General features: G+C 34.8%; 1 protein-coding gene across 1 annotated transcript in view; it reads left to right on the top strand.

Annotated features, from left to right (window-relative positions):
- Positions 1–9801, top strand: part of LOC128739329 (hemicentin-2-like) — a 77899-nt gene extending 68098 nt beyond the window's left edge. Inside the window, exons 6-8 of the mRNA XM_053834807.1 lie at positions 8003–8395; positions 9089–9217; positions 9353–9801. Of these exons, the coding sequence (XP_053690782.1) occupies positions 8003–8395; positions 9089–9217; positions 9353–9801 (971 nt within the window). The remainder of the gene's footprint in view (positions 1–8002; positions 8396–9088; positions 9218–9352) is intronic.
- Positions 9802–12680: the final 2879 nt, after the last annotated feature.

Here is a 12680-nt window from a genome sequence, read left to right on the forward strand (position 1 = left end):
CAAATTGGACTAGGTTTAATCGCGTTCGTAAGAAATCTGTTGGCACGAGGGGGCTTTGTTACTCTCTCTGGCGTACTTCCCAAGCAAGGACATCAAAATGGCCTAGGTTGAACCGCGGTGTTAAGAAATCTTGTTGAAATAAGGGAACTGTCACTTGTTTTGGCTTACTACCCAAGCACAGATATCAAATGGGTATAGGTTTAGATCATCGTAAAGAATCTTCCAACCAATCACGAAGAGAGAATTCTGGTAAAACATAGGTTCATTATTTTCAATTTTTCAATAGTTAAACATCCAGAATCTATACTTTTCTTCATTTGGGTCAATTCTTAGAAGATTTCCCGATCGATTGGTGTAAGAATATTGAAAATCGATCGGAAAACCGCTGAGCTATTAGCGCTCAAAACCTTTCATTTTTCGTGACGCTCGCATTTTTCGATTTTTTGGAATCTCAAAACTTGGCGTAAGACGTAGTCTTACGTCAAAAGCATTTGAGTGTGTGTCGAAAACTTGAAAAGTTGACAAGTACAAAATTTGAAAAGGTGAAAGCCAAAAAGTTGCAAAGTTGCTAAGTTGCCAAGTCGACAAGTCGTAAAGTCGCGAAGTCACAAAATCACCAAGTCGCAAAATCGCCAAGTTATAAAGTCGCCTCGTCGCTAAATTGCGAAGTCGCCAAATCGTCAAGTTGCCATGTTGTGAAGTTGCGTAATCGCCAAGTCATGAAATCTCGAAGTCGCCAAGTTGCCAAGTTGTGAAATCTCGAAGTCGCGAAATCGCCAAGTTGTGAAGTTGCGAAGTCACCAAGTTGAATAGTCGAATAGCCAAAAATCGAAAAGCCGAAAAGTCAAAAATTCGAGAAGTCGATTGGAAAATCGAAACGTCTGAAGGTCGGAAAGTGCGAAAATGGAAAAATAAGAAAATCAGGAAGTCGAAAAGTCCCAAAGTCAAAAAGCCGAAAGGTCTAAAAGTCGAACAGTAGGAAAGCCGAAAGGCTGGAAAACCGTAGAGTTAAGAAGTCGAAAGGTCCAAAAATCGAAAAGTCGAAAAATCAAAAACCTGTAAAGTCGATAAGTCAAAAAATCGAAAACTCGAAAAATCTTAAAGTCGAAAGGCCGGAAACCGAAAAATTGAAAACTTGAAAAGTCCAAAAGTCCAAAAGTAGAAAAGCCGAAAAGTAGATAACTCTAAGAGTCGAAAAGTTGAAAAAATAAACCCTTTCGCAATAGTCGAATAATCGAAAACCGGAAAAAACGATAAGTTGAAAAGCTGAAACGTCGAAAATCGAAAATTCGAAAAGTCAACAAGACCAGAAGACAAAAAGTCAAAAAATCGTAGTTGAGTCGGAAAATTGAAATGTCGAAAACTCCGAATGCGAAAATCAAAAAGTAGGAAGTTGAGAAGTCCAAAACTCGAAAAGCGGAAAAGTCAAAAAGTCGGAAAATCAAAAATTCGAAAAGCCGGAAAACCAAAAAGTCCAACAGCTGAAAAGTCGGAAAATCGAAAGGTCCGAAAGTCGAGAATTACTAAACTCGAAAACTATGAAAATCAGGAAGTCAAAAAGCCGAAAAGGCAAAAAATCGAAAAATCGAAAAGCTTAACAATCGTAAAGTAGGAAAGTCAAAAACTCAAAACGACGGCCCAAGTAACAATTTCAGTTTTAAGGTTCCCTTGAAATGGTTTTCAGCATTCGCTCCTTAAAACCGATCGTGAAACTTGTAACTCTACAAAACTGCGATAAAACGGCCATAAAACACTTATAAAACTAGGAAGGCCCAAACTATACAAGGTTCTCAAGAATGTTCCCAAAGGTCCTCTTAAAACTTCTAATGTTTATCGATGTATATTTAAAGTGACTACCAAGAGTCGCTTAAAACTAAAGCAAAAGCACCACCAGTGTTGACGATTTTATGGTTCTCTTCATAAAGAACACTTGCAAGGCATCATACATTTTTCACAGGCTAAACTTTCTTGAAATTGACTAAGAGCTATAAACGAAAAAAGAATTCACAGATATAGCTTTACCAAAATAGATATGAATACAAATTGAAAATAAAAAATGCTACTTTGTTGCAAAAAAAGAGATATTTTTTATACCACGCTCAGTTTGTCGATGTTTTGTTTTGACATGAAAGTTAGAAAATTTTAACGCGCCGGTTATTTTTGCAAGATTAAATAATTTGGTGAATTAAAACAGCTAAATAATTTCACGAAGAAGCTGGCAGCTACCAAATCGTGGTAAGAAGCCTTTTCTACGTTCAAACATTTATTTAAAAAAGTTAGATCACTTATGATATGGGAGAACACCATGCCCATAAACGCCCATATGCAATTGGTTACCATTTCAAAAATAATCAAAACAGCCTTGTTCGCCATTTTTTCAATGGTTTTATCTGAACTCAGTAGATAGTGCTTATTAAACTAATATTTCTTGCACAAGACAAAGAACATTTTTCCAAGAGGATGATAAGTTCATCTATACTTATTGTATTCTTGAAGAAGACAAGTTGTGCTTGTATAAGAATTGTTTGAATGACTTAAGGTAACCAAGTTTTTTTTGCTAGATGCCATTCTAGTATAAACAAACAAAACGTCAACGATGTAGCAAAGTGTTTGTGGTGGAGATTCGTTTATTTCCATTGAGTTAATACATTATATTTTTAAAGTACAACAGCCATGTTGATTATCAATATAAATTGATTCTAAAAATTTAATGAGGACTGCACGACAGCGCAAAATTTAATCTACAGAATTAGTACAGCTTTTATAAAATATGCTTCAACAACTGCTCCTTGATAGCCTTTCCAAACAAAGACCCCAACTTATGACCTCTATATTTAGTTCAAAAAATACGAAAAACTCTAGAGATAACCCGCGCCGCTGAAAAGCTTTTTTAATGTTTTGTGGTGCCGATTGTTCTTCTGACTGAGTTTTTAAAATATTGGACAGATTTATGCTTAGTTTTAGTTTAAAAGATTCATATTATTTCAATTTTCGCCAGGTTCAGTCACCCATTTTGACAGATTAGTTGTTTACGCTAGAATGTTCTTTCTTAAGAATATGCTTTATCTTTCAAAAATATGCGGTTTTAAGAAAGTTTTGTGGCGGTATTGTTAAGATAAACCAATCTTACAGAAGAATGTCTTAAATTTTTGTCAAAACTATTGTTAAGTTTTAAGGAACGTCGTTTTTCAGCGATAATGAAGTATCCTTTAAAACCGCTTATTAGATGAATTACACCTATTGATAATGTAGTTTTATGGGTGTTTCTTCAAGTCTACTGCAGTTATACTTCAGACATGTTAATCAAATAAGATAAAATTCACTTGAGGAAGAACATTATAAAATCTGATAGACTTTACAATGCTATAAAACTGCTATAAGAAATGAATAAGACTAATTTGCTATTGGATTGTTACTTGGGGGAAAACCAAAAAGTTAAAAAGTTGAAAAATCGAGAGGACCAAAAGCCGAAATGTCGAAAAGTCAAAAAGCTGAAAAGTCAGAAAACCGAGAAATTGAAAAATCGAAAAGTTCGATAACCGAAAAATAGGAAAATCGGAAAGTTAAAAGTCGGATGTTCAAAAAATCGAAAAGTTGAAAAGTACGAAAATCGAAAAGTAGCAAAATCAGGAAATTGAAAAGTCCAAAACTCGAAAAGTGGAAAATCAAACCATTTTGCATAAGTCGAATAAATGAATAATTAAATAGTTGAATAGTCGAAAAGCCGAAAAAACGAAAATTCAAAAAGTCGATAGTCAAAGTCTAAAAATTGAAAAGTTGAAAAATCAGTAAATCGAAAAGACGAGAGTTTAAAAAGTCCCAAAGTCTAAAAGACAATTTTAAAAAGGGGAGCAGCCCGAAGTTAGAAAGTCGGAAAATTGAAAAGTCTAACATTCGGAAAGTTCCAAGATCGGAAAATCGATAGTGGAAAAGTCGGAAAGTCAGAATAGTTGAATAGTCCGAAAGTCGAAAAGTCCGAAAATGAAAAAGTCTAAAAAGCAAAATTCGGTTATTTTAAAAAATTAAGGCGTTAAAAATTCTAAACGCTTGAAATTTAAAAAGTTGATAGTCGAAAATAGTTGAAAAGCCAATAGTCGAAAAGTCCGAAAAGTCGGAAAATCGAAAAGTAGAAAAATCAGGTAGTCGAAAAGTTAAAATTCGAACATTCGAAAATGAAAAACGTAGAATGAAAAACGAAAAGTCGGAAAATTAGAAAGTTGGTTGTGGAAAAGTCAAAGTCAGAAAGTCGAAAAGTCGAAAATTCGGAATATTCAACATTCGAAAAGTTGAAAGAAATGAAAGTCAAAAAGTCGATTGTGAAAAAGTCGAGAAGTCCGAAAGTCGAAAATTCGGAAAGCCCAAATGTCGAAAAATCCAAGTCGGAAACTCAGTCGAAGAATTGATAGTAGAAAAGTCGGAGTGTCAAATAACTGAAATGTCAGCTATTTGAAATACGTATCTGTCGTGAATAAAATATACATAGTAGAATTAAATTGGATAAGTTTTCTTCTTTTTTAATTTTAGGTGCAATTCAGAAAAATTGGCTAGTCGAAAAATCAGAAAATTCAAAAGTCGAAAAATCGAAGATTTGAAAAATTGAAAAGTTGAAGAAGCGGAAAGTCGAAAAGTTCGAACGATGAAAAATTGAAATGTCGAAAAGTCCGAAAATCGAAAAATCAGGATTTCGAAAAACCCAAAAGTCGATAATCGAAAAATCAAAAAGTCCAAAAAATCGAAAAGCCGAAAAATCGAGAAGTCGAAAAGTCGATCAGCCCGAAAGTTAGGAAGTTATAAAAGTTGAAAAGCAAAAAAGTCTATAGTCGAAAAAATAAAAAAATATTGTTTGAAAATCGAAAAGCAAGGATTCGAAAGATCGAAAAACACGGAAAGTCAAAATTCGAAAAGTTGTTCGTCAAAAAATCGGTAACTCGAAAGGGGAAAAAAATAGTAAGTCAAAATGTCAAAAAGTCGTGAAGTCGAAAAAAGGGAAATCGAAAAGTCGAAAAGCCGAAAATTGAATAAAAGTTAAAGTGTTGAAAAGTTGAAAATCAAACCATTTCGCAACAGTCGAATAGTCGAATAGTTACTTACTTGCTTAGGTGGCTTGCTGTGCTAAGACAAAGCCTGTTGAACAACGTTTGTGGCGAATAGTTAAATAGTTAATTAGTCGAAAACCCGAAAAAGCGATAAGTTAAAAAATAGAAGCGTCGAATAGCGGAAATTCGAAAAGTCAAAGAGTCGATAGCCGAAAAGTCTGAAAGTCGAAGTGTCGGAAATGTCGAAAACTCTGAAAGTCGAAAACTGCGTAAGATCAAAAAGTAGGAAATCCAGCAAGTCGAAAAGTCCAAAAGTCGAAAAGCCGAAAAGTCAAAAAGTTGGAAATCAAACCATTTCTCAATAGTCGTATATCGAATAAGGCCATTGCAAATATTTTAAAAAGTTTTTGTCCCTCCGGTGCTGAACTACTGAAAGAGGGGGGTGAAAAAAATAAAGATTTTTTTAATCGAGCAAAAAAAAATATGGATTTTAAGAGTCGATAGTCGAAAAGTCTAACAGTCAAAAAGTCAAAAAGCCCGAGAATGGAAAAGTCGGAAAATCTAAAAGTAGAAGAGTCAAAAAGTAGGAAAATCGAAAAGTCAAATTGTAGAAAAGTCGATAGCCAAAGAAGCGAAAAGTCAGAAAGTTGAAAAGCGAAAATTTGAAAATTGAAAAATGTCGAAAAGTTGATAGTCGAAAAATCGAATAGTCCGAAAGTCGAAGAGTCGCAAAGTCGAAAAGTCGGGGTACCACGTACCAAGTAAAACGGGGTACCACTAATCATCGGTGTCAAATTGATCAATTCAGGAAAGTTGGTAGATGCTGTTTATTTCACTTATTTATGAGAGGGGTCTAACTGATTAAAGTTACCCCGTTTTGCGAAGGTCGAAAAATCGAAAAGTCAGAAAATTGGAATGTGGAATAATTAAATAAGGCCTTAGCAAATCATTTTCAAAGTTTTTGAAAATGATTTGCCTCCCCGCCCCCCCCCCCCCCTTTGGAAATTGGCTTGAAAAATCGGGGGGCAGAAAAATAAATTTGTAGGATATGAGTCAAAATTTTTTTCATAAAATCAATTGGGCTCTACAGTTGAAAAACTCGAAAAATGAGTGTACAAGTTAAGTCAACGCGTCTAGCACGAAACAAAAATGAAAATTCGAACAATGAAATTTCCGAAAATCGTCCAAAAATTTTTTTTTCGGTTTTGTCTTTTTTTCGTAGATTTTTGCATAGAAAATAATAACGTATATATTATAAGCAAGAATAGATTCGGTTTTCACGTTTAAACTTTAAATAAAAATGCTTGTACCCAAGTTTTTTTGCTCGATTAAAAAATTCACTTTGTTTTTTTTCGTCCCCCACTTCAGTGGCCGGACACCGGAAGGACAAAAACTTTATAAAATATTTGTAATGGCCTAATCTAATAATGGAATAGTTAAATAGTCGATAGATAAAAAAAGTTGAATAGTCAAATAGTCGAGGTTGAAAAGTTGAATAGTCGAAAATCAAAAATTCGCGAAATCGAAAAATCGGAAAACCAAAAAGTTTAAATATCGGAAAGTCAAAGAGTCGATAGTGAAAAAGTCTAAACGTCGAAAAATAGAAAATTTAACAAACCAAAAGATCGAAAAGTCCGAAAGTGGAAAATTACGAAAGCTGAAAAGTTCGATTACCGAAAAGACGAAAAATCGAAAAGTCGATAGTCACAAAGTCAAAAAAAGAGGGGTAAAGTCGAAAAGTCGAACACTCTAATGTCGAATGACTGTAAAGTTTAAAGGCCGAAAAATCGAGAAGATGAAAAGTCGAAAAGCGAAACATCGAAGAGTCGAAAAGCGCGTAAGTCCGAAAATCGAAAAGTCGGAAAATCACGAAGCCGAAAAGTTGTATCGTTGTAAAGTTGAAAAGTCGAAAAGACGAAAAGTTGAAAATTCGAAAAGTCGAAAAGTTAAATAGTCGATATTCGAAGAATACGAAAAAGAGGGGTAAAGTTCGAAAGTCGAAAAGTCGAATACTCTAAGGCCATTGCAAATTATTTCTAAAGTTTTTGTCAGCCCTCCCTTGGAAATTGGCTTGAAAAATCGGGGGGCAAAAAATAATTTTAATGACATACGCCAAATTTTTTTATAAGATTAATTGCCGGAGAACTCTGCAGCCTAAAAAACTCAAAAAATGAGTGTATGAGTGGAGTTAACGCTTCTAGCACGAAGCAGAAATGGAAGTTCGTAAAATGGAATTGCCGAAAATCGGCAGAAGAAGCTGAAAAACCGAGAAGTTAAAGAGTTGAAAAATCGAAAAGCGTAATGACGAAAAATCAGAGACCCGAAAAGTCGAAAAGTCGAGAGTAAAAAAGTAGCAAGGTCGAAAACTTGAAAAGCTTGAAAATCGAAAAGTTAAAAAGCTGAAAAGTCGAAAAATAAAAACTTGAAAAGTCGATAAGCTGAACAGTCGAAAAGTTGAAAAAACGAAAGTAGAAAACTAGGAAAGTCGAAAAACTGAAAACTCGAAAAGCCGGAAAGCCAGATAACCAGAAAACCAAAAGTTGAAAAGTTGAAAAGTCGAAAAACCGAACTGCCGAAAAGTCGGAGAGTTGGAAATCAGACCATTTCTCAATAGTCGAAGAATAATCGAATTAATTAAATAGTCGAATAGCAGAAAACTCGAAAAACCGATAAAACGTTAAAAAGTTAAAACGTCGAAAATCGAAAATTCGATTAGTCGAAAAGTCCGAAAGTCAAAAAATCGAAAAGTTGTTAATTCGATAAGTTGAAAAGTCGAAAAATCCAAAAGTCGGATAGTCGAGAAGTCAAAAAGTCCAAAAATGTCAAAAAGTCAAAAAAGTCCAAAAGTGGAAAATCAAAGCATTTTCAGTGTACTGTTTCTGCCACAATTACATTTATTAGGTCTATAGATTGAAGATGTCCTGTAATTGATCTCTTTCTCTTTTCCATCCATCAAACCTCGCCAGTCGCACCGAACGTAACAACGGACAAAACGCTCCTGGGGGTGTTCGAAGAGTCGGACATCGAACTGGAGTGTGCCATCGAGTCTTCGCCCCGCTCGGTGAACTACTGGACCAAGGTTTCGCCGGCGGGTGGTCTGGCCAATGCTCCGGAAGGATCGCGAAGCAGCATGCTGTTGGGTGCTGCCGCTGCCGGTGGCAGTTCCGGGGCGGCTCCGCTGCACCGGCAGGAGGTAATGCAAAACGGCGATCGGTACGAAATTCGGGAACAGTACAGTTCGCACTATTCCGGCCGCATGACTCTGCGGATTCGCCGGTTCGGTGCCAGCGACGCCGGCAGCTACATGTGCATATCATCGAACGCCTTCGGCAAGGCGAACCGAACCATTAGGGTTTATGGTAAGTGTCGTGTCGCTCGGTAGCGTGGATTTTATTAGTTTCGTAGTTTAAGCGGTGGGTTGGAAAACGCGATAAAACGAAGAAACTGTACTGCTAAATTTCATTTCGCAAACTTACCGGACTGGCAATTTATGGACGCTGGGGATCGCCTGGTGCTGGGTAGAAGTTGTCGCGCCATAAAAGAAGTCATAAAATTAACGGACAGGGTTGCTTTTTTTTTGTTGGTCCAACGTGGCTCAGTTCGTAATCATGCAGGGGCAGGCAGAAGTTTGGGGCTTTAAAGATTGGAGCAACGAGAAGCTATAAGTCGACGCAAAAGAAGTGTCTTGCTAGTGGCTCTGACAGGATGTGTAAGCGAGTTCACACGGCAACGCACACAGCTACGTTCTTCTATGTTTGCTTCTGCTTTTTTTATAGTCTCATAAATAGGGGATTTTACGACTCTCACTATCAGACTGCTTGGAGTTTATTCTAAGTTGTTTATTTCGGTGAAAGCAGGGCAAACTGAAAGTGCCAGTCAGAGGAATTAAAAAAGGACGGAAATATTTGGTCGAAAATCTACAACCTGCGAGGTGTTTGGCAGCACGTTGTAAAACATTTATGTGGAGAAATAAAAGGAAACTCATTACAGGCAAATTGTGACATTTTTGTTTAAATTGAACTTTTCCCTTTTCTCTGATTGTTCTTTCGCAGAAATCAAGCGGCCAACTACGACCACAACAACCACAACGACAACGACAACCACAACAACAACTACCACAACCACAACGACGGAGCAACCAACGACCGTTCCGATGCGGAGAACAACTCTAATGGCACAAAGTAAGTTTTCCACTTCCGCCGGGCTTGGAAAATTGATAACTCAAATGCCACACCTCGCATTTGCAAAAAATAAAAAATAAAAACAGAAAGAAAAATGAACATACTCACCAATATTCCTTTACCTTTCCTCCGCAGGATTCCCGGAGGCGACACCGCACGGTCACAATCCGGCGGACTTTATCTTCGAGTACATCACGAATCCGCCGGCCTACGTGGAGTACGGTGCCAACGGGGAAACGTACATCAACTATCCCCAGCTGACGGCCTACAGTAAATCGTCGCCATCCAATCATGGCGGAGATCATGGCGGTCCTGGTGGCGGCGGCGGCGGCGGTCACCCGGGTCACCACGATGGCGATGTGTCCTCGTCCCGGTCGCTGCTGATACCGACCGGGGAGCAGCGGCTGATGACGATGCTGGCCCTGTCGGCTCTGTCTTGTGTGTCGTTTTTTCGCTTCTTTCAGATCTATCTGCCCTGGGTAACGTTTTTTCTGCTGCTTCTGCTGATCGGAAGAAAACCGAAGGAAAAGAGCTTTTCGCAGCTGGGGTTGGCCGGCGGTGAAACGAGCGGCCGTTGGGTGTAGGCGGTGGGGTGTGGCTCGAGGAATAAAAAGGAAGTATACACGCGGACGGTTAGAAGAGTTGTTCGATTTTTTTTTTATTTTCGAGATTGCTAAGTTAATAGGATTATGTCGGTATCGGTATGGTTGCATATTTAAAGCTCCGAGAATATTGTATGCGCTCTCTAGGGTAAATGGGAAATGGAAAACAGAGCGGAGAAATCGTAAAGCAACATATTAAATTTTAGTAAAATTGTACATATAAACAGCAGTTACAAAAGCAGTCATAAAGCCGTAATACGAGTAAAAACAAACACAAATTTATGGGAAATAAATGAAGTGACATAATAGAATTCAGTTAGGAACAAATGAAAGGATTACGTTTAATAAAGGATGTATATTATAAAAAGGATTTGTTGTGAGATTTTTCCATCCGAATCGCCATTCGACTGGGCATAAGGTAAGTACTGCCATTTCCTTTTTATTTTCAATTTTCAATTTTCAATTTTCAATTTTCAATTTTCAATTTTCAATTTTCAATTTTCAATTTTCAATTTTCAATTTTCAATTTTCAATTTTCAATTTTCAATTTTCAATTTTCAATTTTCAATTTTCAATTTTCAATTTTCAATTTTACTTTTAAGCTTTTACTTTTTACTTTTTACTTTTTACTTTTTACTTTTTACTTTTACTTTTTACTTTTTACTTTTTACTTTTTACTTTTTACTTTTTACTTTTTACTTTTTACTTTTTACTTTTTACTTTTTACTTTTTACTTTTTACTTTTTACTTTTTACTTTTTACTTTTTACTTTTTACTTTTTACTTTTTACTTTTTACTTTTTACTTTTTACTTTTTACTTTTTACTTTTTACTTTTTACTTTTTACTTTTTACTTTTTACTTTTTACTTTTTACTTTTTACTTTTTACTTTGTACTTTTTACTTTTTACTTTTTACTTTTTACTTTTTACTTTTTACTTTTTACTTTGTACTTTTTACTTTGTACTTTTTACTTTTTACTTTTTACTTTTTACTTTTTACTTTTTACTTTTTACTTTTTACTTTTTACTTTTTACTTTTTACTTTTTACTTTTTACTTTTTACTTTTTACTTTTTACTTTTTACTTTTTACTTTTTACTTTTTACTTTTTACTTTTTACTTTTTACTTTTTACTTTTTACTTTTTACTTTTTACTTTTTACTTTTTACTTTTTACTTTTTACTTTTTACTTTTTACTTTTTACTTTTTACTTTTTACTTTTTACTTTTTACTTTTTACTTTTTACTTTTTACTTTTTACTTTTTACTTTTTACTTTTTACTTTTTACTTTTTACTTTTTACTTTTTACTTTTTACTTTTTACTTTTTACTTTTTACTTTTTACTTTTTACTTTTTACTTTTTACTTTTTACTTTTTACTTTTTACTTTTTACTTTTTACTTTTTACTTTTTACTTTTTACTTTTTACTTTTTACTTTTTACTTTGTACTTTTTACTTTGTACTTTTTACTTTTTAATTTTTACTTTTTACTTTCTACTTTTTACTTTTTGCTTTTGAAATTCGAATTTTGAATTTCAAAATTTGAATTTTGCTTTTTAAGTTTTATTATGTTACTTTATGCTTCCTGATTTTCTGTGTGTCATTCTTAGTTATCTATTTTCCTGTTTTTCTATTTATGATTTGTGTTTTCCAAAGAAATACGAAAAGAAAATGATTATTTTTAATGTTTTTGTAATCACTGAAAATTTTTAAGGCCATTACAAATATTTAAAAAAGTTTTTGTCCCTCCGGTGTTGGGGCACTGAAGGGGGGGGGGCAAAAAAAAAACAAAGAGAATTTTTTAATCGAACAAAAAAAATATGGATTTTAGGCATTTTTACTTAAAGTTTAAACGTGAAAACCAATTCTTGCTTTTAATAAATACGTTGTTGTTTTTCATGCAAAAATCTACGAACAAAAAGACAAAAACGAAAGAAAATTTTTTTGGCCGAGTTTCGGAAATCCCACTATTTGAACTTCCATTTCTATTTCGTGCTAGAAGCATTGGCTCAACTCGTACACTCATTTTTCGAGTTTTTTAGGCTGTAGAGCCCACAGACAATTGATATTATAAAAAAAATTAACTCATATCCTACAAATTATTTTTTTGCCCCCCGATTTTTCAAGCCAATTTTGAAGGGCGGGGGGACAAAAACTTTGAAAATGATATGCAATGGCCTAACTTCATTTTTATTTTATTTGGCACCAAAATCACTGAAATCGGTTCAGTGGTTCAAAAATTATAAATGTTTGGCATATAAAAGGTTTGCAAAAGGCCGGATTTTGGGATCACCCTTCTTAGGAAGGCGTACTCTGAGCGCAAAAAAATCTTTTTTTTCCAGTGCGGGTTCTCCACCATTTGTTCCGTTTTGCTTCGGTACAGTACAGTACACGGTACAGCCGTTTTCTTGGGGATATCTCTCATTTTACTTCTATATTCTTCCGGTTTTCGTTCTGGTTGAACGAGAGAAAAGTTCTACTTTTTTCCGTTTCGTGTTCATTGATTAATTGTTCCATTTTCTTCGTTTCCTGTTCCATTTCTTCTTATTCTCATAGTTCTGTTTTTCTTTTGTTTTTCGCTCATTATGTTGCTGTTTTCTTTACGGTTTTACAGCTTCTCTCCTATCTTTTTAATTTTCGTTTCCATTTTTTGTCTTTTTCTAAATCACCTTCTCGTTTTTCGTCATCTTCTGCTTCTTTTTTCCTGTTTTTTTTTCTGTTGTTGGTTTCCCGTTTCCCCTTTGCTCTCCGGTTTTCGTTTTGTTTTTCCTAATATTACCTTTTTCTTTGATCTGTTTCTTTTGTTTTTTATATCTTTTGCTTCAATCCCATTAACCCATCTCACTCCCTTTTCTCGTTGCC

The sequence above is a fragment of the Sabethes cyaneus genome, chromosome 3, assembly GCF_943734655.1.
Source record: "Sabethes cyaneus chromosome 3, idSabCyanKW18_F2, whole genome shotgun sequence".
Lineage (NCBI taxonomy): Eukaryota > Metazoa > Arthropoda > Insecta > Diptera > Culicidae > Sabethes > Sabethes cyaneus.